Below are 24660 nucleotides of genomic sequence, written 5' to 3' on the forward strand. Positions count from 1 at the left end.
AGCCAAAGAGCCAAGACGTTCACCTTTTTAAATACTCAACAGAACTCCAGATGATTCAATTTGGAAATGAACAAAGGCATTCGCAAATCTTTCAGAGTGACATTGAAACTGAATCAAATTTGTTCCATGATGAAATTCAATGGAACCCTTTATACAGGGAATGAAAATAAACCAGAGCGCCAAGAGCATACATCCTCCTAAATACTCACTACAACTCTATATTATTTAATTTTGAAATTCACAAACCTTTCAGAATGCTCATATATCTGAATTAGCTCCTTGACAGAAGATCTTGTTCCACGAACCACATTAATAGCACCAGTCGTCATGATTCCTGAATAATGATATAAGGGATGGCCACAAGCAACATGTGAGAATACAAAACATAGTGGTTAATTTTACATGCATGCAATAAACTAAAGTCAGAAAAAGTCTTCCCAAAAGCCATAAAAAACATGTAACTTTAATTTATGTTGACATTAAGCAGCTTAACTATCTGAAAGTTTGTTATGTAGTATTATGGGAAAGTCCAAGCGTAAAGTTTGATATATGCGTAATGTTATATAAGCTATTGTTTCCAGAATAATATAAGGAAAATAGAGAATATGACATGCACTCTATGCAGTCTCTCATGCACGCCAGTAGTTGGTACTGAAATCTGAAAAGTCAATCAAATATTTTATGCCGATATCTCAAAACTATAAACTGTTCTACACACACAGATAGACACACACGCACATACACACAGAGAGACAGACAGACAGACAAAGAAAGACATACGTACATACATAATATTGTTGATAACCCAACCCCGGAATCTAACCAAAGACCATGAGAGCCATATTAGAGCCTCCCAACAGTCCAGGTAACCCCGCAGTGGGCAACTGTTCTCTATAGTTGACCTCCCTTTAGTGAGAAAAGAATATGTCTGGCTATATAAATTGTATTAGTTTTGGGCTAGCATCTAATTGCAAACTTTGGACAACTCATTCATAGCAGATGTAGAAGAATGCAGGAATATCCAACTTCATCATAGATTCATACGCCCGACACGAGTGGTTGAACTGACCACTTGAATGGGTGGACTGGCTCAGCCAAAGACCATCAGTCAACAAGAGGGACTACGCGGTAAAACCATCTCTCAAATCTATTGTTGATTTTCATTAATTTTAACCACTTCGGCCTTGTGTCAATACTCCAGGGATTGATTTCTCCATTGGAAAAGCCAATCTCACATTAAATGGTTCTTTGGTAACAATCTCACTATATGTAGGATCCATCTTTCTGCATCATCAATTGGCAAGCTCGTCCATCTATCACACCACTGTTGACAATTTCCAAATCCTGATCCTATTATACCGGATGAGATGTTAGCTAGACGTTTCCAATTTAGGCATTAGTTCACTTAAACCTATAGGTTAGAGAAATTGATGTGAGGAATGTGAACATCAATCTACAGGTTAAGATATTTTGTTGTGGACCATTCGACCATTGGTTGTACACCATCTGGGCAATGGGTCTCTCCGGACATGTTGAACATGTTTACTAATGCAGATTAAATTTAACGATGGGAAAACATATGAAGAAATATGAAAACAGAATGGATGCACGATTATAACTGCCCTTTGTCTGAGAAATTGAGTCATTTTTCCATGGCTTTAGCCAGCATACCCAACTAGTAAGGGCCCATGATCTCTGTTCTTGTATGTGCGAGCTTCATCACCTAGATCCTGTACATCTTAGACAATCCTCCTTATGTAAAAGCATGTGTCATTCCAGCACAAACTTGCCTCTTGCTAATCTGACTTCTATATCTATTGATTTCTTTTATGACTTAGTAATTCAATCCTCCAATTTATTATTATTCTAAGACAGAAAACAAACATCATACCACATATCCTAGTAAATATTAACATTCAGATTATTGTATACAATAGTGGATGCATATGCAAGCTTTAGGGGGGCAATTGCACCCCTATGCTTATGGAAAATTAAATTCTAAAGCCTTGTAAATTTACAATCCCCCCCCTCCCCCCATATTTCAAAAACTATTTGCACCCCATTTGAATTTTAACCCATTTAAGTTGGAAATTTAGCCCATTTGTCTAGAATTTAGTAATATTATATTTCAATTTTGGGTAAATAGATACTTGTTGTCCGCCACCCCCACCGCACCCCACCCCACAAAAGAAAGGTTTTCTAGGTTCGCCACTAATTGAATACAAAGTGCAGATATTTACATGTACAGATAAAAGGTATTATTTGTGTTGAACACCTAATGGAGGGGGGGAAAACCAAATGATACTTGATAGGACTAAATTTTCATAAAGCATAAGTCCAATCAACTAAATAAGGATGAGAAGAACCATCATTGTCACTTAAGATACTAGATAATTCTCATAACTATTGGCAGTCGACATCATCAACATTTTTCCTGTCATACATAACCAGGTTGTAGTAGAGCATGAGTACCGTAAAGAAAGTTTGATACAAAATTTTCCTGCAAACTATCAATGTGAGAACTGTTTGAAATAATTGCTGATATCACACTCATATCCTGATGACTATGCTCCAATACAATGACTTACTGCTGCTAGCAGCCTAACAGGAAAGTAGCCAGTGAAAGGCAAAAGGGAAGGATACCTTGATCTGCAACTAGCCACCTGCTTGAATTATCAGAGAAGAGTGCCACCTTTTCATCTGGAAGGATTCCAATATCTCTTAAACCTTCAGAAAAGTCCAAAATTTCTTGTTCGAGCTGCCAATTTGGGAGAATAACATAAGTAAACTTTCATCTACAAATTCCAATTAGCAACTTATCAGTAAAAAGAAATTTCACATAATGTCCACAAATCTAGTCAAGTACAGGCAGACTTCAAGTTAACACAGCATCAATATTAAACTATGTTCTCAGTAAGAGTCAATGTCAAATTTACTGGATTTGATGGACTATGCAATAAGAAAAAAAGCAAATTACAACCTTACGGTAAAATTTACTTAGGGAAATTTAGTTAAGGAAATTCAATGTAACCCATGCACCATAGTAACTAGCAGATTACACCATTATGGTAAAATATTCGCCACAGAGAAACCCCGTCCTATCCACGGGAGGGTAAGTCATTGGCCTGCAGCTAGGGGTTTGCTCTCAAATAACCTCTAAATCATATATTAATCCTATTAATCATCTTCTTATTTTGACCAAAAGAAGATTCTATTAAGCCATCTTTTTGTCAATTTAGAACTTTAAGTCACCCCTGTTTGACAATTTCTAACCCTGATACATATTTAGGACAGGCTCTAGTTGACTCCAAATCTAACTAGAATTTGGAAAATTAGAAGTGATCCAAGTCCAGAACAACCTATATCTCCCAAAAGAAGTTTAATGTTATGAACAGGGGCGGAGCAAGTGTATGGAGGGTGGTGCCCGTGTCAGGAGTCACCACCCCAAATTATACAATGAAATAAGTATCCGTAGTAAGTATCTATGAACTCATTAAGTAAAGTGACGACACCTCAAAATTATTTCAATAGTTAGAAGTGACATCAATTCTTAATGGGACAGACCTAAAAATAAAGTGATCCTAGTATACATTAACTTAAATGGCCCCACATATCAAAGAGCTACCATCAATTTTGAAAAAGAAAAAAAAGAGAGATAATTTTACATTGAAAAGGATGTAGTGAGTGGTATTTTGAATGAATGCTATTATGCTTTCAAAACATGAAGACACGTAGGGTTATTTGTAATTGTATCAAGTTAAATATCTTTCGTACCTCATTAAAATTTCTAAATATACTGAATGTGGGAGAAAATTGGTAATATCATCTTTTTCTATATATTGTGACACCACCATTATGAATTTCTAGCTCCGCCACTGGTTATGAGTCAGTTCACCATAACAAAACTGATACAGCCCTTCCCTCATGTCAACACATTTTATTGCCATGTAGCTGCTTGAGCAATCCAATAATTGGATTTTTGCAAAGAAACTGCTTTATAAATCTAAGTTTCATAAAAGTCTAGACCCTTCCATCCATTTACCAAGTGCACGAAAATCATCTTTTTAGAGAGGGCCATCATTTGTATTGTCCATGTATTTCTCAATAACATGCAGAGATTACAAAACAACTCTAGTGCCAGTCCAATGCTCTTAAATTCAGCAAAAATCCATCACCTGCTTGTAAGTCAACTCCGACGGCGGATCATGATAAGGATCCACCACGGCCACTCGATCCCCGAACTTCTCCGCCGTCGATTTCCAAATATCCGGAACCGATCTCCACTCGGTGATCGCCGGCGAAGCGTCAGAATTCGGCAGAAAAGCACTCTCCAGAACAGGAGAACACTTCCTCCTCCTCTTCGATAGCTCCCCCTGCACCAAGGAAGTCAAATTGAAGTCAAATTAGGGCAAAGAATCGACCGCTCGATCCAGCAACAAATTAAGATAAAATCTTCAAGAACTCACCTCGCAGGAGCAGCGGAGGCGACATCGGACGTTGAAGCCCCTCCGCCTGATGCCGGAGAAAGCGCATCGGCGGCCGTCGAGGGCGGCCGTCGAGGGCGGAGAGAGGAGGCTTTGGAGAGAAGAGGATTGACATTGTGATTATCGAGGTTGAGATCGAGAGTGAGAATAGGAGGGAACGGGTAAGTATGATAATTTTGAGAGGGGGGAGAGAGAGAGCTTTGGGGGTTCCGCTAGAGATGCATTTAAAAGGCGAGAGGCCCAGCCCATCAAATTCGACAGGATTTGTAACTGTGGGCCCAGATGAGAGCTACGATGAATTTATTAGTGAGTAACTGAAAGATTGTATTGTGCACGTCCGGCTTAGCTGGAATTGCACTGATTGCGGGCACAGTTCGTGACCATTTAGCGGTTGCGACATTTCGATATGGGACTAACACGGGGATATGTGAAATGTTTCCCTTTTATTGCATAATGAGTGGGTAAATTATGACTTACTCATTATGCAATAGGAGGGAGATACTTTACATATCTCTCTTGTTAGTCCCATATTTTGGATCATTGGGGAATTTTTTTTGAGTTATAATTAAAGTGTGAAGTGAGGGGCACCAGTGAAGCCAACAATTCTTTTTCTAGAGGGGATTAGAATATAGCTATCATACAACAATAAAAAATTAATTAAATATGACAACGTGTATAAAGCTTCATATATATAAGACCATCTCCAGCAGGAGGTGAAATTTCACCTCCCTCTCTCCTGCCACATCACTTTATTTAATTCAATAAACTCCATTTCCCTATCAACTCTGTAGTAGGCAGAAAACCAGGGGGGGAATTTTCCCCACCTGCTCCGGTATTTCAATTTCCCCACCCCCATTCCCCTCCTGCTGTAGCCAAAAGACTCCTATTTCCCTACCTGTTGCATCAAGTCTAAGGAAGCTTCATATGTGTCACAAGGTGAAAGAAGAATCTAAAATAAAAGTTTCAAAAAAAATCTAATAATACAAAAAATCATTTAAGCATATGCCTTACCGTTTGAATCAATATGCTATAATTTTCTATAGTTTCATTTGAAAAATGTGAAAATATATTGTAGCCTTTTTTCCCGTAACTGCACAAATGACAATTTAAAATTTTTTTTAAAACCTGACAAATTGAGAACACACTATAAATCATATTACACTTTAAACAAGAATAATAAGAGAAGAAGTGAATTTATACATCACATTTATAAAATAATTGTAGAAGTAGACATGTCCATCCAGGCCGGCCCGGGCCGGAAATCCGGGCCCAGGCCGGGCAAAACCGGAGCCCGGACCCGGACCCGGGTACCCCAGGCCGGGTCCGGGCACGGGCCCGGGCCGGGTTCCGGGCCGGCCCGGGTTTTTTATTTTTTTCCAAAATTTTTTAATGTTATTTAACTTATAAATTATAAAAAAAAGACAAGAAAAATAACAAAAACAATAATTTTATTAATTACTTAAAATGACATAAATTACAAATAAAAAATTATAAAAATAAATTCTTTATTAATAATTAATAAATCATTTACAAATTACAAGTACAAATTTATTTTGGAATTAATCGCATCACAATAGATAAGTACATCCCAACTAGGTTGACACCTACTCACCTATATCACTATCATTTGCAACTATTTCCAAAATAATTCTTTACAAATTTTAAGCTAAGATATAAAAATTACAATTTGATGAATAATATTTATTCTTTATATCTATCTGCTAGTCCCAATTCTTCAAATTTATCTTCAATTCCAGCCATCCGATCGATGCCTTGCGTTCTCTTTTCGTACCTTCACCAATCTTGTAAGCACATCACCGCTTATACAGTATACGGATCTAAGCATGTCCTGTGGTCGTCGATCAAACGTCCTGCTATGCTGAAGGCGGATTCCGAACCTACCGTCGAAACCTGCACTGTTAGTAAGTCACGAACCATGGTGGAAAGTATAGGATATGAAACTGATCCATATACTTTCCACCATTGCAAAATATCTAAAGTATTTCCTTGATATTTAACTAAAGAAGCAGATAAATATTCATCTATTTCAGAAACCTCCAATGATGACGATCCAAGTCCAGATCCACCAGTTAGCTCAGCTACCATTGCATACCTATCAAAACTTACACTTTTACCTCGGGATGAGCTCGAAGAAACCGAAGCTGTAGACTGTTGTGTAGCTACACCATGTCTAGCTGCATACTCATCATATAAGATTTGAAAATAATTTCTAATAGCTAAATGATGAGTAGTAGCAGTAAGGGTGGTTCCATCATCTAAGTCTATAATCTGATTACCATACAAGGATTGTAACAAACTTCGAAGACCAATATCCTTCAAGCATGGATCAATAAGAACCCCCAAACCAAAAATATGAGAAATAGGCCTAAAATACTTATTAAATTTGCTCTCTATTTAAAAAATCATAGATCCAAAAGTATCATCCATACGATATTTCGAAATTTTTTTTGAATATTTAAAATTTTTAAAGCAGCTAAAGTAATGGTTGGATAATAACAGCCAGATAATAACATTGTAGCATCATAAAAAACTTGTAACATTTTATTTAAATTACATATAATTGTCCATTCATCTTCAGTTATTCCATAAGTGCTACCAGAACTAGAACTAGAAGCATAATAATTTATAAAATCAGTTATAATTGTTTTCGTTGAAAATTATTTTTTTCATTGTATAACTCATTACAACTTTGATCGTTTACAATAAGATCAAAAAGATCGGTCTTTTTATAAGACCTTTACACAATGAAAATAAAAGATACAATTCTTTTAAAAATAAACGCAAGATCTGTTTATCGTCTCCTGCTTGCGTGGGTGTCTTCACCTGTACCGGAGTTTATCCGTGGACCACCTTTGATCAGATCCGGTTGCTGAAATTTTGGCAGAGCTCCTAAAATCGACCAAGCGAAATTAGTAGCTCTTCTCGAGATTAAGACCAAGCCTAATCTCGAGGAACGGACGGGAACGAGCTTCAGATCCTTCGAATTGCTCCTTCTTTATGCCGGGATTCGCAGGGATCTCGCTAGCCCTTTCTGAAATTCGTGCTCCCTTGCTCTCCAACTTGGCAGCACCTCCTCGTCTTGATAATTAATCCTCCCCAGTGAAATGAGCCCCTAGGCCTGTATTTATAGGCTTCGGTTGGGGGGTTTTTGGATAAGAATGAATGATTCCTCCTTATCCTCAGTTAATAACTGATTAACCACGTTTGGGGATGATATTAGATCAGTTTGGATGCTCAGGAATGAACAAATCCCAAGAAAAACCGAACAGGGGTCGAAACAGCGCGCGGGGGCGGATCAGACCTGCGCTTGCGCTGGTCGGACAGATCCGACCAGCGCCGGCGCGGGTCAGATTCTTCCGACCCGCGCTTACGCGGGTCAGATCATTCCGACCCGTGCGGGTGCGGGTCGGTTTGGTCCGTCCCGCGCGGCGCGCTGGGATTTCTGGTTTTGTGATTTTTTGTGTTTTCTGGTTCTTCCGGGACTTGTATTTTCCACCGTTTTGCGTATTTGATAGTCTTGTTAACTCGTACGCTCCGCGCGAGTTGACCGACGCGCACGAACTGATTAATGCGCGTGTATTTATTAATGCGCGCGTGTTGACCGACACACACGAACTGATTGACGCACGCGTGTTGAGCGACGCGCGCGAGCTGATTGACGAGCGCGCGCTGACCGACGTGCGCGAACTGATTAACGAGCGCGTGTTGATCGACGCGCACGAACTGATTAATGCGCGCGTGTTGACCGACGCACGCGAGCTGATTAACGCGCGCGTGTTGACTGACGCGCATGAGCTGATTGATATTCGCGGGCCACTTGGTTTGTCGTTTTGCTTCATGCGCTTATCGATGACAGATAATCCTCTTAGACTCGGATAACGACGTTCGTTGTCTTCTTTCCGTCTCGAGCTGTGTACGGACATCCATAAGCATTTTTAGACGCCTACAGATATCCCCTCCAAAGCATTTCAGACTCATTTCTTTTATAGAAGAGTCTAGAAGGCTTTGGATAAGATAGGATTTTTCCTCAATTTCGTAGAGGGACCTATGAACTGCTTCAATTCTTGACTTCTTCAGCCTTCAGTCTATTCATTGTTTTGTCGAATAGATGAAGTTCTTTCGGCGCTATGTTTATCGTCTGACCGTTGTCGAAATCTTGAATCGAAATTGGTGAGTTAGTTTTGGCTCGTGTCATTGAGTTGACTTTGAACTGATTATCTTTGTCGCAACGCGTTGACCGGCGTTGACCTAGGGCTACGCGTTGATCAGCGTTGGCCTTTTTGTATTGATCGGCGTTGACTTTTATCGAAACGTGTTGACCGGCGTTAACACAGTTTATACTCGTACGTTTGCTGGAGTCTACACAATTTAAGCTCTTAAGGCGTTGGAGCGTGATGGTCCCAAATGTTGGGCTGCAGGACCAACTATTAAAGATGATTCATCTGCACGTGTGAATCTTATCCTGAAGTTTGTTGGATGCTCAAGTCATGAGACCAACTAATGAAGCTAATGCGTCAATGACTCGCATTTATAGAATTTTTGGCAAATTCTCAGCCATCAACGGGTTTGATAAGCCTTTACCGACTACCGTTTGAGTTAGATTAGCATGCAGATTGTTTAAGTCCGTTCCGCATGTAACGTTATGCTAAAAGAGTTAACTCCTTTAGTGCTACGATATTGAATACGTAGACTTCATCTTTCTCCTGTGAAAAGACTAAACAATAACGTGTATCAGACGTAGACTTAGAATTTTTGGCAAATCCTTAGCCTTCAACGGATTTGACATGCCTTTACCGATTACTGTTTGAATCGGGCTTGCATGAGGATTGTTTAAGTCCGTTCCACATGTGACGTTGTGCTAAGAGAGTTAACTCTCTTAGTGCTACGATATTGAATACGTAGACTTCGTCTTTCTTACGGGAATAGACTACCCGGCAACGTGTGTTAGGCGCTGACTTATCCCTACTTAGGCTTAGGGATAAAATTCCCTGTGCGTGTGAAGCACAGATTTTGACGTTATGAATAACAACCCGCCACAATGTCGAATATGTGGGCTTTTGTTCTTTTTATGGTTAAGAACTAACCGGCAACGCGTGTTAGGCATTGACTTATCCCTGCTCAGGATTCGGGATAAAATTCCCCGTACGTGTGAAGCACGGATTTTGGCGTTATGAATAACAACCTGTCACAATGTCGAATATGTGGGCTTTTGTTCTTTTTATTGTTCTTTTTATGGTTAAGAACTAACCGGCAACGCGTGTTAGGCATTGACTTATCCCTGCTCAGGATTCGGGATAAAATTCCCCGTACGTGTGAAGCACGGATTTTGGCGTTATGAATAACAACCTGCCACAATATCGAATATGTGGGCTTTTGTTCTTTTTACGGTTAAGAACTAACCGGCAACGCGTGTTAGGCATTGACTTATCCTTGCTCAGGATTCGGGATAAAATTCCCCGTGCGTGTGAAGCACAGATTTTGGCATTATGAATAACAACCTGCCACAATGTCAAATATGTGGACTTTTGTTCTTTTTACGGTTAAGAACTAACCGGCAACGCGTGTTAGGCGTTGACTTATCCGTGCTCAGGATTCGGGATAAAATTCTCCATGCATAAAAGGCATGGATTTTTATTGCTACGATAGTGAATACGTAGACTCGGTCATTTTTACGGGAACGCACCACCCAGCAACGCGGGTTAAGCGTTGACTTATCCCTACTTAGGCTTCAGGATAAAATGGCCCAGATTGGATTCTAGTGTCTTTTTCAATCGGTGAAAGACTAAACCGGCAATGCGTGTTAGGCGTTGACTTATCCCTACTCAGGATTCAGAATAAAATTCCCCACGCATAAAAGGCATGGATTTTTGTGTTATGAATAACAACCTGCCACAATGTTGAATATGTAAACTTTTGTTCCTTTTACGGTTAAGAACTAACCGGCAACGCGTGTTAGGCGTTGACTTATCCCTGCTCAGGATTCGGGATAAAATTCCCCATGCATAAAAGGCATGGATTTTTATTGCTACGATAGTGAATACGTAGACTTGGTCGTTTTTACAGGAACGAACCACCCAGCAACGCGGGTTAAGCATTGACTTATCCCTACTTAGGCTTCGGGATAAAATGCCCCAGACTGGATTCTGGTGTCTTTTTCAATCGGTGAAAGACTAAACCGGTAACGCGTGTTAGGCGTTGACTTATCCCTACTCAGGATTCAGGATAAATTTCCGCGTGCCTGTGAGGCACGAATTTTAGGAGTTGAAAAAGTGGTGTCTTCTCTTGGGGAAAAGACGAACCCGATGCGGGAGAGGAAGAATTTTATATTCTATCTCCCAAAGCTGAAGAGGAAAAATTTTATATTCTATCTTTAGTCACAAAAGAAAACTCAAAGTGAGATCTCCACTTCAAGAATCTAGGAAGGTGAAACTAAGAGTGAGATCTCCACTCCAAGAATCAAAAAGATTCGGATAATCCTAACTGTCGGAAGGTTTGATTATCGAACTAAGATGAATTTCTCATTTATCGAGAGTGATTTGTGGTTTTGACCCTAACTGTAGGAAGGTTTAACCAAGCGGGAGTTTGAGGTGACCCTAACTGTAGGAAGGTTTGATCATTCGATTTAAAAGTTGACCTCTCGTTCATTGGAGGAATCGAAAGGAGGTTTTGGTTTTGGCCCTAACTGTAGAAAGGTTTAACCAAGTGGGAGGTTTGAGACGATCCTAACTTTAGGAAGGTTTGATCGTTCGATTTGTGGACCTCTCGTTCGTTGGAGGAATCGAGAGGGGGATTTTGGTTGTGGTCCTAACTGTAATAAGGTTTGACCAGGTAAACAGTGGGAGTGAGAGTACAAATCATAGTGGGAGTGTTGATTCATACAAATCACTCAAAGGGGATTCCTAGTGTTAAGTGACAAGTACTTAACACGGAGGGGTTTGACAATTGTCAATGATCAGGAGGTGTTAAGTGACAAGTACTTAACACGGAGGGGTTTGACAATTGTCAATGATCAGGAGATTAAAATTCTGAGTACTATGTCCGGAATTGTCAATGATCAGGAGATTAAAATTCTGAGTACTATGTCCGGACTCTAACAATGGGAGTGTTGAGTGCGCAGACGTAGTGGGAGTTTGAATGGGAGTTTCATGAGGGAAGATTGATCCAACGAAGTAATCGAATCTCGTCTCAGCAAAAGGGTGCTTGGAAGATTACAAAAGGAGTTTAGTGTTTATCACTTTGTTCGTAATGATCGGGTTATCCCTAAGAAAATTACATGTAGCATTCTTCCGAGAACTTCCCGTTATATGAATCATCCACCCCCAGCTTCCTTCGCGAAACCGGGTCTAACATTATATTCAGTTGTGTGACCGGGTTATCCTTAAGAATATTATGTATAAAAATTCTCTAGGAACTTCCCGTCAAAGATAGGAAACAGTTTAGACTCATATACCTATTGGAGTATCAGGGAGTAGTTTAACCTCATATACCGGTTGGAGGATTGAGAAGCAGTTTATACTCGTATACTCTTCGGAGTGTTGTCATTCCCATTTGGCTTATCCCAGCGTTATGACGCCGGCTTCAACCAAGATTTGGATGCTATTCTTGAGAGCAAAGCAATCCTTGGTGGGATGAAGGACCCTCCTGTGGTACGCACAGTATTTTGGATCCGCAGTATTGTCAGCTTCCTCCTGATTTGTGATAGGTGGTAGCTTGATCTTGTTGTTTTCAAGGAGGGATTCGAAGATGGCTGGAACGTCTTCGTCCTTGAAGGAGTACTCTTTTTGGAGTCTCGCACCCGAAGTCTTCTGCTGTCTTCGGGGTTGCTGTTACGACGTCTGGTTAGCGTCAACAGCTGTTGCAGGTGCTTTCCCTTTACCACGGGAGGCGAAATTTGATTTCGGAGGGTTTGCCGTCGGTTGGCTTCTTTCGGCTTTCTTCCTTCTAAGGAAGCGTTTGGCCTGTTCTTCGCGCACCTTCAATTTTTTTCAGTTGTTAGACGGTGCTACTCCCATAACTTCCAACACGTCCAAGGAAAGGTTGTTGTGACAGGTTTGAAGGATGAAGTCCTCTGTGATCGAATCTCGGCAGTTCATTGCCTTATTCCGGAAGCGTTTGACGAAGTCATCGACCGTCTCGTCGTCTTCTTGCTTCTCATCGAAGAGTGTCCTGATTGATACCTCAGCGTCATCATCAAAGAAATGAGTGAGGAATAGGCTCTCCAGGTCTTCCCAGTTATTAATACTTCCGGACTTAAGACGGCGGTATCAATCTAAGACGGGCCCGCGAATGGTGCTAACGAATGACCGAACCATCAAGGCTTCATTGCCGGAGATCATACCCAAGTGGGACTTGAAGTAGATCAGATGTTGTGTGGGCGAACCCTTCCCGTCAAATGACATGAAGTTAATCAGGTTGAACTTCGCCGAGTATGCTATTGAATCCCACTCTCTTGGGTAGGGATATGGAATGTCAGTCCTCTTTACCTCTCGATCAGACATTAGAGCGTTGATTTTGCTCTCGGGATCTTTCATTTTTTTATCCTCGTTTGTATCATGCTTCGGACGATTTGTGAGAGGAACAACGGGGCCACTCCCAGTGTTGTCATCATTGGCGGGACCACCCCCGGTGTTATTATTTTCAGCGGGGCCATCCCCAGTGTTCTGGTCAATGGGAGGGTTCTCAGCATTGAGACGTTCATCCACATCTGAATCGCTACCTGCTTGGTCAGTACGGTTACGACGGCTGGATTCACCGAACTGATTGGACAGAGCCCGAATTTGTTGGTCATGCTATTTTCTCATCCGTAGCATAGCTATTTCCATTTCAATCTTGAATGCCTCTTTCTGCTTGGTTAGAGCATCCTCGAGAATTTTGGTGATTTGCTCGGTGTTGATCATGAACACTTCGTGGGATTCCCCTGAGCTAGATACCGTTTTATCAGAAGCGACTGCAGAGTTAGCATCTGATGCTTCATCATCCGAGGATAATCCCCTCTGCATTCGCTGGTAGTCTCTTTGTCTAATGGTTCCCGATCGCAACCGGGTTAGACGATGAGATATGAGCGGATCAGAACTAGAAGATTGAGTCGATTTTCCCTTGTCAGCCATATTTATTATGACTTCCGGGAGTTCGTCACCTTGAACAGCCGATCGCTTTTTACGGAGATGCTTTGGTCTGGACTTGGCCATTCCGTTAGAGATCCTCTCGAATACCGAGACCCTCTGCGGAGCGATCTTGGGGTAGCTACACGCTGATAATACTACCCTGATAAGTTCGGCGCACGGGCAGTGAGATTTTGTTTCTCGGGTATATCTCTTTCGAGACTTGTTCATACCTCCAGCCCGATAGTACAACTCATCGGTCAGATGACCGGAGCAACCTATCGTGTGTTGACATGACTCCCCTGGTATAACGTTGTCATCGTCAGATGAATACGTTTCTTTTAGGGGATTTACTATTTTATTAGCATTCTCAAGAGTCACGTGTTTAGAACTATGCTTTTGGGAGCGCAAGATCTCAACAGGCTCCTGGTTTTGGATATACACCCCCAGGTGGGTGGAAACCGGAGTTTTCTCTTTATGAAAAAGCTTGAAATTGTTGCGAGGGTGTGTACGACCCCCAGCTCGACGTGTCGCTCGGGGTGCAGTCACCGAACCCAAGCGTTCTTCGATCGGAACTTTACCTCGATCCTCGTGCAAAGGACCCAGGCGATCGACTATCCTCACCTTGAATCGGGACAAATCCACGCTGTCACGGTGCTCCGTCGGAGGTGCGGAACTCGAAGGGATCGACGAAACATGTGCATAATGTCTTCTGTCTTTACCCTGGCGTGGATCAGACTTGAGTGACCCGCGGGTTGGAGGGTCAGATGCAGGTGACCCGCAAAGTGGAGGGTCGGATTTGAGTGACCCGCAAAGTGGAGGGTCGGATCCAAGTGACCTGTGATTTGGAGGGTCGGATCCAAGTGACCCACGATTTAGAGGGTCGGATCCAAGTGACCCGTGAAGTGGAGGGTCGGATCCAAGTGACCCGCGATTTGGAGGGTCGGATCCAAATGACCCGCAAAGTGGAGGGTCGGATCCAAGTGACCCGCGATTTGGAGGGTCGGATTTGAGTGACCCGCTTTTCTCAATTTTTTCGGCCACCGTCTTAGACTTTGGCCTCCAAACTTTGTGCAGTTTTTATGGCTTCTTTTCCACTTCTTCCCTCCGCAACCTTTTGGCCTCTTACGCAAGAATTGGCGCGTGCGTAAGCAGTGCGCGGCGCTTTTTTATCCGCTCTTCAAGAGTTGAACGAGTGCTTTTGACTTGTACGCATTCAATTGTTGTTGATTTGGAGGAGAGGGCATTTGCTCGCCGTTGGGGCGCTTGACGTTGCCTAATTTTCAGATCCGCCTCGTAACGGATCCCGTCAATTGACTCCAAAGCTCTAACGAGTTGGCGCGTAAGGCGTTGGCGCTGTCTTTGGCGAGCTCTCTTCGATAAAGTGGGCGCGCCTTCTGTACTCAACTCCTTGATTGAGGAGGAGTTCAGATTTGCAGATCCGGACTCGTTGGAGGCCGAAAGGACGTTGCAAGGTTCAGCTACCGCAGCAACGGGGGTGTTGATCTTCCTGCGCTTGCGAGAAGCGGAGGATCTGGAGGAGGAGGACGAGAGGTATTCTTCGTACTTCTGTTGGTCGAACTCGTATTCGACCACCTCTTCAACCGGGATCTTAATCATCAGTTACGACACGACGGTCTCGGCAGCGAGACCGTTGGCTCCCACTATGGTCGCCAGTTTGTTTTCATCGAAAATTATTTTCTTTATTGTATAACTCATTACAACTTTGATCGTTTACAATAAGTTCAAAAAGATCGGTCTTTTTATAAGACCTTTACACAATAAAAATAAAAGATATAATTCTATTGAAAATAAACGCAAGATCCGTTTATCATCTTCTGCTTGCGTGGGTGTCTTCGCCTGTGCCGGGGTTTATCCGTGGACCACATTTGATCAGATCTGGTTGTTGAAAATTCGGCAGAGCTCCTACCTCACCAAGGAGGTATTTGCTTAAAGCGCTGAAATCGACCAAGCGAAATCAGTAGCTCTTCTCGAGATTAAGACCAAGCCCTAATCTCGAGGAACGGACGGGAACATGCTTCAGATCCTTCGAATTGCTCATTCTTTATGTCGGGATTCGTCGGGATCTCGCTAGCCCTTGCTGAAATTCGTGCTCCCTTGCTCTCCAACTCAGCAGCACCTCCTTGTCTGGATAATTAATACCCCCGGTGAAATGAGACCCTAGGCCTGTATTTATAGGCTTCGGTTGGGGGGTTTTTGTATAAGAATGAATGATTCCTCCTTATCTTCAGTTAATAACTGATTAACCATGTTTGGGGATGATATCAGATCAGTTTGGATGCTCAGGAACAAACAAATCTCGAGAAAAATCGTCAAAAACCGAACAGGGGTCGAAACAGCGCGTGGGGGCGGATCTGACCCGCGCCGGCGCTGGTCGGTTGTGTCCGACCCACGCCGGCACAGGTCGATTGAGTCCGACCCGCGCAGGCGCGGGTCGGATCATTCCGACCCGCGTGGGCGCGGGTCGGTTTGGTCCGTCCCGCGCGGCGCGCTGGGATTTCTGGTTTCGCTGATTTCTTGTGTTTTTCGATTCTTCCGGGACTTGTATTTTCCACCGTTTTTCATATTTGATCATCTTATTGATTCGTACGCTCCGTGCGAGTTGACCGACACGCACGAACTGATTAACGCGCGCGTGTTGATTGATGCGCGAGTGTTGACCGACACGCATGGACTGATTGACACGCGCATGTTGACCGACGCGCGCGAGCTGATTGACGAGCGCGCGCTGACCGACGTGCGCGAACTGATTAATGAGCGCGTGTTGACCGACGCGCACAAACTGATTGACGCACGCGTGTTGACCGACGCGCGCGAGTTGATTGACGGGTGCGTGTTGACTGACGCGCGCGAGCTGATTGATACGCACGGGCCACTTGGTTCGTCGTTTTGCTTCATGCGCTTGTCGACGACAGATAATCCTCTTAGACTCGGATAATGACGTTCGTTGTCTTCTTTCCGTCTCGAGCTGTGTACGGACATCCATAAGCATTTTTAGACGCCTACAATAATGTCTTTATATTCTATTGCTACACTTAACATTGCATAGGTGGAATGTTAGCCTCTTTGTTTTGATGATGTTTAACAAACAATTTACCACTAATGTTGTTTGTCTAGTATTCATGTTTTCTTATTTATTGTAGACAAACAATATGTTGGAGGATGGATGGATTGCGCTTCAACGATCAAATCTAATGGAGGTTGGCGGAATTGTGGAGTGAAGCCTATGCAATTCAAATTGAAGATCCAAGTTCTAGTTTCATCCGTAAGTGTACCAAGTTGAGCTACATCGAAGATCTATCAAGCTTGGGTATATTTAGTTTAGGTTTTATATTATGTGTGTTAGTACTTTAAGCTCAATCATATATACACACACATATTTGGTTTATATATATATAACTATATATATACATAAGTTTTGGTTTATGTACTTAATAACAATCAAATACATCTTTTATTAAGTCTACGAAATCAGTTTGTAATGTTTCAAAACATGGTTAAGCTAAAATGTCAAAACTCATACGTTTACATTTTCATGTTTTGGACTATTTTGTAAAATGATGATATTTTTCATTTGGAAAGTCCTTTTTTAAAACCAGTCTTTGTAGCATGTTTATTATCATGTCTACAATCATTTCTCAAAGTTTTACATTTTTTGGAATTTATTTGATATTTTTAAACAGGGTTTTAAAATCAGAAAATTAACTTTCAAACCTGTTTTTCTCATTTGTCAGTTTACGGTCGACCGCCACGGTCGACCGCGCCTTTGATTTTCCCTGCGGAGCCATCAGCAACTTTGGCGGTCGACCGTCATGGTCGACCATCAGCTCAAAATTTTCCACGGTCGACCGCTACGGTCGACCGCAAAAGTCTCTAGAAAATTCTGAGCTTCGAAAGTGGCTCGCGGTCGACCGCCGTTTACTCCAACGGTCATTTTGTACAGAATCTGATTTCCGATTCTGTTGGTTTTTTGGTCATTTCTGTTGGGCTTTTGGCTGAGGTTTTGGGAGGCTATAAATACCCCATTGATCTCAGTTCTCATTGGAAAAAAGAAGTTTTTCAAACAAAAGTTTAATAAGGGTTTAAACTTGGTTAGTTTGTTTTAAGTTTGAGGTTTTACAAAGAGGAGCTTACATCAGTTGTTGAAGAGTTCATCTTCAATATATCATCATCCTCTCTTTGTGTTTATAGAGAAGTTTCCTTAACTCTATTTCCTAGCATTTTTACTATTGTATTTCATATCAATCTTATTGCTAGTTCTTCTTGAGTTAAGTTTTATTTATTCTCATTGTTACACACACCCATATGAGCTTATCGTATTTTGATACATAGTATATTTGGGTTGGTGAGAGTTGTAACAATTGAGTGTGAGCTTTCATTGTGTTCTCATCTATTGTAGAGAACAAATTTATTGTTTGTTACATTGTGAGATTGTAAAGTTTTCGGTGAGCTAGAAAACCGAGTGTGAGGAGTGTAGACGTTGATCGGTGAACGTTGAAAATTGACATTGTGAGTGTTTGTGAACGTTGATCGGTGAGCGTTGAAAACCGACAATGTGAGGTGTAAACGTTATTCGGGTGAGCGTAGAAAACCCGGCTATGATAGTGGATTTCTCCCCGGGAGTGGGGAGCGAAGACGTAGGACGGAAGGTCCGAACTCCGTGATCATTTGAGTGTGTTTGAGTTTGTCTTTGGCGCATTTGCTTATGCATTTATCTTATATCGCTAATTGACTATTACTCTTGTATATTTTGCCCTATCACATTTGTAGTTTGATTATATCACCCTTGTGTTAGTTTATATATCCTTGCATATATTTTATCATATACCTCTTTGCTAGGATATATCTCTCATATATCTTGTTGCATTTCATACTTGCTAGAATAACTTGTTATTAGTTTTAATTGGCATAAAATCGGATTAGATTAGCACAAGACCCTAATCACCCCCCCCCCCTTTAGGGTCTAACATGGAATTCCACCTATAGTCAACATCTTTTGGAATTAGTCTGGGCTTTACATTTTTTCTTTACAAAATTATTTCCATCTTTTAAGTCTTTGTTCAGAAGCATTATGCATATAAGCAACTGTTCTAACCTTTTCTATCATGGGTTTAATTTCAGTAAATGCACTTTGAACAATTAAATTTAAAATATGACAGATACACCTAATATGAAAAAGATCACCATGACATGGCAATGACAGAGTTGATCTTATAAAATCAACAGCTACATTGTTATTACTTGCATTATTTAGTGAAAGAGAAAATATTCTTTCTGAAATTTCTAATTTCATAAGTTCTTCAATTATTAAATTTTTAATATTAATACCAGTATGTGACTCTTCTATTGCAATAAAAGAAACAATTATTTTAAACATTTGCTAATTTTTATCAATCCAATATGTTGTGATACATAAATATCTAGTTTGTGCTCTAGATGTCCAAATATCAGAAGTTAAAGAAAATTTACAGTTTAAATTTTTAAAATAAGAAATTATTTTTCCTTGTTCCTCCTGATAATATTTTAAAATATCACGTTGACAGGTTTGACGAGAAATTTTTTTAAATGCAGGATAAAAACCATCTCTAAACATATCTTCAAATTCATCATCTTCTACTAATTTAAAAGGAAGGTTTTTAAGAATGATAAACCTGATTACGCATTTCCTGGCTCTGACAGCATCATAGTTCCAACTACCGAGACTACCAGAAGAAGGGGATTGAGAAATCATAGATTGTCGGATATCACCTTGAGGAGTCTGGCCTTTGTTGTGTTTTTCTAAATAGCGTTTGAGGTGGTTGGTACCGCTCTTATGATGAGCTGAAAAATCTTGCCGCACAACGCACACTTAGCCTTCTGGGTGAGGATCCTACCGTGTTCATCCTTGGTGACGTCGATCTTCTCGTAAAAATTCCACACATCGGATCTTGGCCTTTTAGGAGCTCTTGGTGCATATTTGTCGCCACCGGATTCAGGATTAACATCGGTAGGAGTAGACCCAGTAGGAGGACTCATTTCAAGATCGGGAGATAGGTTTTGCTCTTCATAATCAGATCCGGAAGCCATTTGATGAAAGGATTAGAAAGTATAAGAGAGTATAAGAGTATAAGAGAGTATAAGAGTATAAGAGAGAAGTAGATGAGTTTTGGTGTGAAGAAAACAAATGAAAACCCTCCTCTATTTATAGAGCCAGCCCCCTAAACAAATGGCCAAAATAACCTAACAAAATAGCCGTTTTTGACCGTTTTTGGGTACAAAACAGTCAAAGACCGTTGTTTGGCCAAGCCATGTTTTGGGCCACAAGTCACATCGTCCGTGACGTATGTGTGGTCGGCGCAGCGCGGGGCTGGCCGGCCGAGTGTTTTGGCCACCAGAACGTCGAATCGTCGGTGACCAAGTTGTGGCCGCCGACCGCGGGTCGGGCAGGCCTGCCCGGCCGGCACCGGCCTATTTTGGCAACGCCGGGCCGACTCCGGGCCCGGGGTTGCCGCGGGCCGCGATTTTTCGCCAGGCGCCGGCGCTGTTCCGAGGCCGGGCAGGGTGGGGCCCGCTGAGCAGCCGCGTCAATCGGGCCCGGAACCCGGTAGGCCCGGGTTTCCGGCCGAAGGCCGAGCGCGGGCCGGAGCTGTTCCCCGACCGGCCCCACCGGCCCCGGGGGCGCGGCGCTGGAGCTTTTTTGGACAGGCCTATGTAGAAGTACATAAAGATAGAAAATGTGATTTCTATTGCTTAATGTAAAACTTGCATGAAATTGAAAGAATATCGTTCATAATTCCATCACAAACTGTAAAAATACATGAAAATATAAACACATTTCACAGCTCTAACATTAAGTGCAAAATTACATGAAAATCAAAACACTATTATCCTATTCTATCTGAAATACAAAGGAAACTACATGATAATAAAATGTATGTAAATATTTAGGGGTTTTCCAATATTAATCGCCACAATTTTTAAATAATTTGAAATTAGTCCCTCTAGTAGAATTGAATCCACTGATTTCTGACTTGATTTTGGTGGATTTTGTTGTTAATTTTGATTGATTGATAATTCGGTAATCACTCATCCCTGGTTAACCATACATTCGTTGTTAATAATTTGAATGTTAAATATAGGAGGTGTTTGTTTGCATGCAAGTGAAAGATGAAAGTGAGAAAGTTACTTTCATTTAATAATTAAGGTGTTTGTTTTTATGTAAGTGGTTATGAAAGTGAGATGCAAGAAAGTTGTCACATATGGTTTAATGCAATTTTGACTTCCCCTAAAAAAATGGTGAAGTCACATGAAAGTGACAAAAAAGTAACTAATTTAATTAAATAATTTTAATTATACTCTCTAATTAATCTTATTTTGCCATGTCATCTTCACATTGCACTTTCGATAATAATTTAATTTTTCAAACAAACACTGTATTTCACTTGCGTATGTCATCTTCACATTGCACTTTCGATAATAATTTAATTTTTCAAACAAACACTGTATTTCACTTGCGTGTTGACATGGATGTAAAAGTCATTTGTAAAAAAAAGTAACTTACATATTTTAAATTCACTTTCAGATTGCCAAACACCCCCATAACAAATGGACTAATTTCAAAATTCTTCAAAGATTTTGGGGATAAGTTTCAAAATATGAAGAGTTGGAGGACTGCTTTCAAATGTGAAAGATTTGATGGGACTAATATTAAGTATGGAAGATTTGAGGAAAGAAACAAATATGCTACAAGCCAGGCAGGCCATGGTCAATCCAACCCTAAAAAAAACTATTGAGGTGTGACGTCAATTGAAGCCAACTATTGACCTTAAAAGCGAACATCTCTAACTATAAGGGGCTGTTTGTTTCACCAAGGTCTAGGAATAGGATTAGGAATCCTATTTAATTTATGGATTCCAACCTAATCCATAAAAAATTTATAGACAAGTTTTAGTTTTATGGAATCCCATTTTTTTTGCATTCAATGTTTGTTTCACCCAAAGGATTAGGAATCTCACTTTTATAGAATTGGTCCAATTCCTAATACCATGTTTGGTTCAAAAAGACATTTTTTTTGGGATCGATACTGTAGCAACGGCTAGCCCATTTTACATTAAAAAACCACTGTAGCAACGGATTGAAGCCACAAATTTCAGATTTCAAAGTAGCAACACTGTAGCAACGGCTATTTCCAGATCACCTCAAAATTCTTATGCAAAACACTGTAGCAACGACTAGTTCAGGGGCATGGTGGCTATAAATTCACCTTGAGGCCTCAAAATTAAACCAAGCATTCTCATTTTTCAGCAATTAAAATTCCCATTGTCTTCAATTTGCTGCCCCGACATCAAAATTATATCAGAAGAGTGCAGGCATAATTATGAAGTTTATTGCGACTGCAATCTCCGAACACCGATGAAAGTGTGCAAGAATGGTAAAAATAAGGGAAGGTGTTATTGGGGTGTGCAAAATTCCCAAATAAAGAATGTAATTTTTTTGAATGGGTTGAAGAAAGAGGAGAGTCATCAAGCAACCAAGGAAGCCAATATGTCAAAGAAAATAGGTACGGAGATAAATATATTTTACAATCAAAGAAGCTGAAGAAAGAATTGAGACTTGTCGAAAATCAACTACTAGCTTGGAAAATTTCTGCAATTTTATTAGCAATTTTTTGTATTATTTTAATTATTACAAACTTCATGTCATGTACCTGTACTTGCAAAAACTATTGAGGATGTAATGAAAACTCTTGTTTGAATTGGGTACAAATTCTAATTGATATTGTATGGCTCAGTAATAGATCAACTTGTCATAATTGATTGTCCCACCTATAACTTACATGTTTATTACAGATTGCATTATAAGGACAAATTGCCTCGCCTAGACATTGTCAATTCAATGTAGGCTGCAATCTCATCGCTTTTTGCCTCATCTGGATATAATAAACGATGTAAGTTAGATTGCATTCTCAGTAAACGCTGATCATCATCATTGCCACATATCAAGTGCAAGGAGCTGCACAAGCTCAAAACTAAACAGCAAGTAACCCACAGGCAAGGAAAAACAAAACAGCAACACACCCAGCAGCAAGGAGCTACACAAGCTCTGAACAAAATAGCAGCAAACCCAGCAGATAGGGGGTAAACAAGCAACAAACCCCAGCAGCAGCAGGAGCTGCACAAGCTCCAAATAACAGGCACAATCCCAAAGAGCATGAAAGATACACAAGCTCAAACAAAACAGCACCAAACCCCAGCTGCAGCAGGAGCTGCACAAGCTCCAAATAACAGGCACAAACCCAACAAAGATTGGAGCTACACAAGCTCAAAACAAAATAGCAACAAACCCCAGCTGCAGCAGGAGCTGCACAACTGAGGAATAACATGCACAAACCCAAAGAGCAAGGAGCTACACAAGCTCAAAACAAAACAGCAACAAACCCCAGCAGCAGCAGGAGCTGCACAAGCTCCAAATAACAGGCACAAACCCAACAAAGCAAGGATCGAATACAAGCTCAAAACAAAATAGTTGGCAAACCCCAGCAGCAGCAGGAGCTGCACAAGCTCCAAATAACAGGCACAAACTCAACAAAGCAAAACAGCAACAAACTCCAGCAGCAGCAGGAGCTGCACAAGCTCCAAATAACAGGCACAAACCCAACAAAGATTGGAGCTACACAAGCTCAAAACAAAACAGTAACAAACCCCAGCAGCAGCAGGAGCTGCACAAGCTCCAAATAACAGGCACAAACCCACAGAGCAATGGGCTACACAAGCTCAAAACAAAACAGCAATAAACCCCAGCAGCAGCAAGGAGCTGCACAAGCTCCAAATAACAACCCATAACCCACAGCAACCACGTGTGACTATGGAGCAATAAACCCAAGCAACAGAATGTAAAAGCCTACATCAGTAAACCCAAGCAACAAACCCATTTACCTGATATCAAAAGCAAAGGCAAAATTCAAAGAACTCATTGATCATTCCACGACCATACTTACCTGCAACAAAGATTGCAAATATACCAATTCATCAATCCCACAACGACATAGATGTTCTTCATAATAAAAATATATATTGCAACATTAATAGTTTGCAATTAACACAACAATATCCATCAAAATATTATCGAAACCCAACAAACTAGCTATCCGGCTAACCTTGGTCGTTAACTAATTTTGTGATGTACCTCTGCTGACCTTCCTTGGATTTTATGAAAAACCTCCTAGCTTCACGTTCATTGTCATATAAATGGTCTAAAACCATATCGAGGAACTCCTCAGAATATTCAGACCTATGTTCCTTCAACACTGCAGCCAACTGCTCAGTCCAGTGAATAACGTGTTGATTTCTCATTGACTGAGACATGGACTCAACAAAGGCACATATCATTTCCTCTTCACGATTAGATTTTCTGGTTTTTTTGTTAGATGATGAAGTCATGTTGTCTTTACTCTTAGTCTTATATCTAGTGGGTTGTGGTTGGTTAACAGCACCAGAATGTGGTTAGTTGTAAGCATCAGACTGTGGTTCAGTTTTACTCTCCTCTAGAATCTCGCAATCATCATCGGGAATAGGTATGGACCTACTAGACCCAATGTTAGCGTACACGGGCCTAACAAAATCACCCTTGGCTTGATCATCACCCATGATAACTTGTAAATTTTTGAAGTGAGGAAGGGGTTTGTTTATGTACGCTTTGTACTTAGAATTGGATTTGTCCTGCAATAACAAATACTTATAAGTAGTGAATCAAATGTATTAAATTTTGGCGACAATATAGATGCTGAATTTGTTATATCTGGGCCCAAGATTTTAAGGTTTCATCATCCAATGTAATTATTTTACTTGTTTCATCCCACCCAGCACCACTTATATCAAGGCAAGCCTTCATGTCATTGAATTTGTTCCTCAAACATTTCAAGTGGTTAATGACATGAAGCTGAGTGAAATCAGTCCTGAATTGCATGTTGATTTTCATGGAAACCATTTTATAAGCTTCAGCCTTGAAGTTCTTGTCTGGCTTCAGGCCATCCAATGCTAAATCTGCAAGATAAG

General features: G+C 40.9%; 1 protein-coding gene across 1 annotated transcript in view; it reads right to left on the reverse strand.

Moving 5' to 3' along the window:
- LOC109838878 (probable acyl-activating enzyme 16, chloroplastic) overlaps window positions 1-24045 on the reverse strand; it is a 36326-nt gene extending 12281 nt beyond the window's left edge. The window contains exons 1-9 of the mRNA XM_020407308.1: window positions 23763-24045; window positions 23604-23659; window positions 22730-22871; window positions 22479-22634; window positions 22314-22374; window positions 4467-4575; window positions 4176-4373; window positions 2644-2758; window positions 247-334 (exon numbers count right to left, since the gene is read on the reverse strand). Coding sequence (XP_020262897.1) covers window positions 247-334; window positions 2644-2758; window positions 4176-4373; window positions 4467-4575; window positions 22314-22374; window positions 22479-22634; window positions 22730-22871; window positions 23604-23659; window positions 23763-24045 — 1208 coding nt within the window. The remainder of the gene's footprint in view (window positions 1-246; window positions 335-2643; window positions 2759-4175; window positions 4374-4466; window positions 4576-22313; window positions 22375-22478; window positions 22635-22729; window positions 22872-23603; window positions 23660-23762) is intronic.

Source organism: Asparagus officinalis, chromosome 4, assembly GCF_001876935.1.
Source record: "Asparagus officinalis chromosome 4, Aspof.V1, whole genome shotgun sequence".
Taxonomy (NCBI): Eukaryota; Viridiplantae; Streptophyta; class Magnoliopsida; order Asparagales; family Asparagaceae; genus Asparagus; species Asparagus officinalis.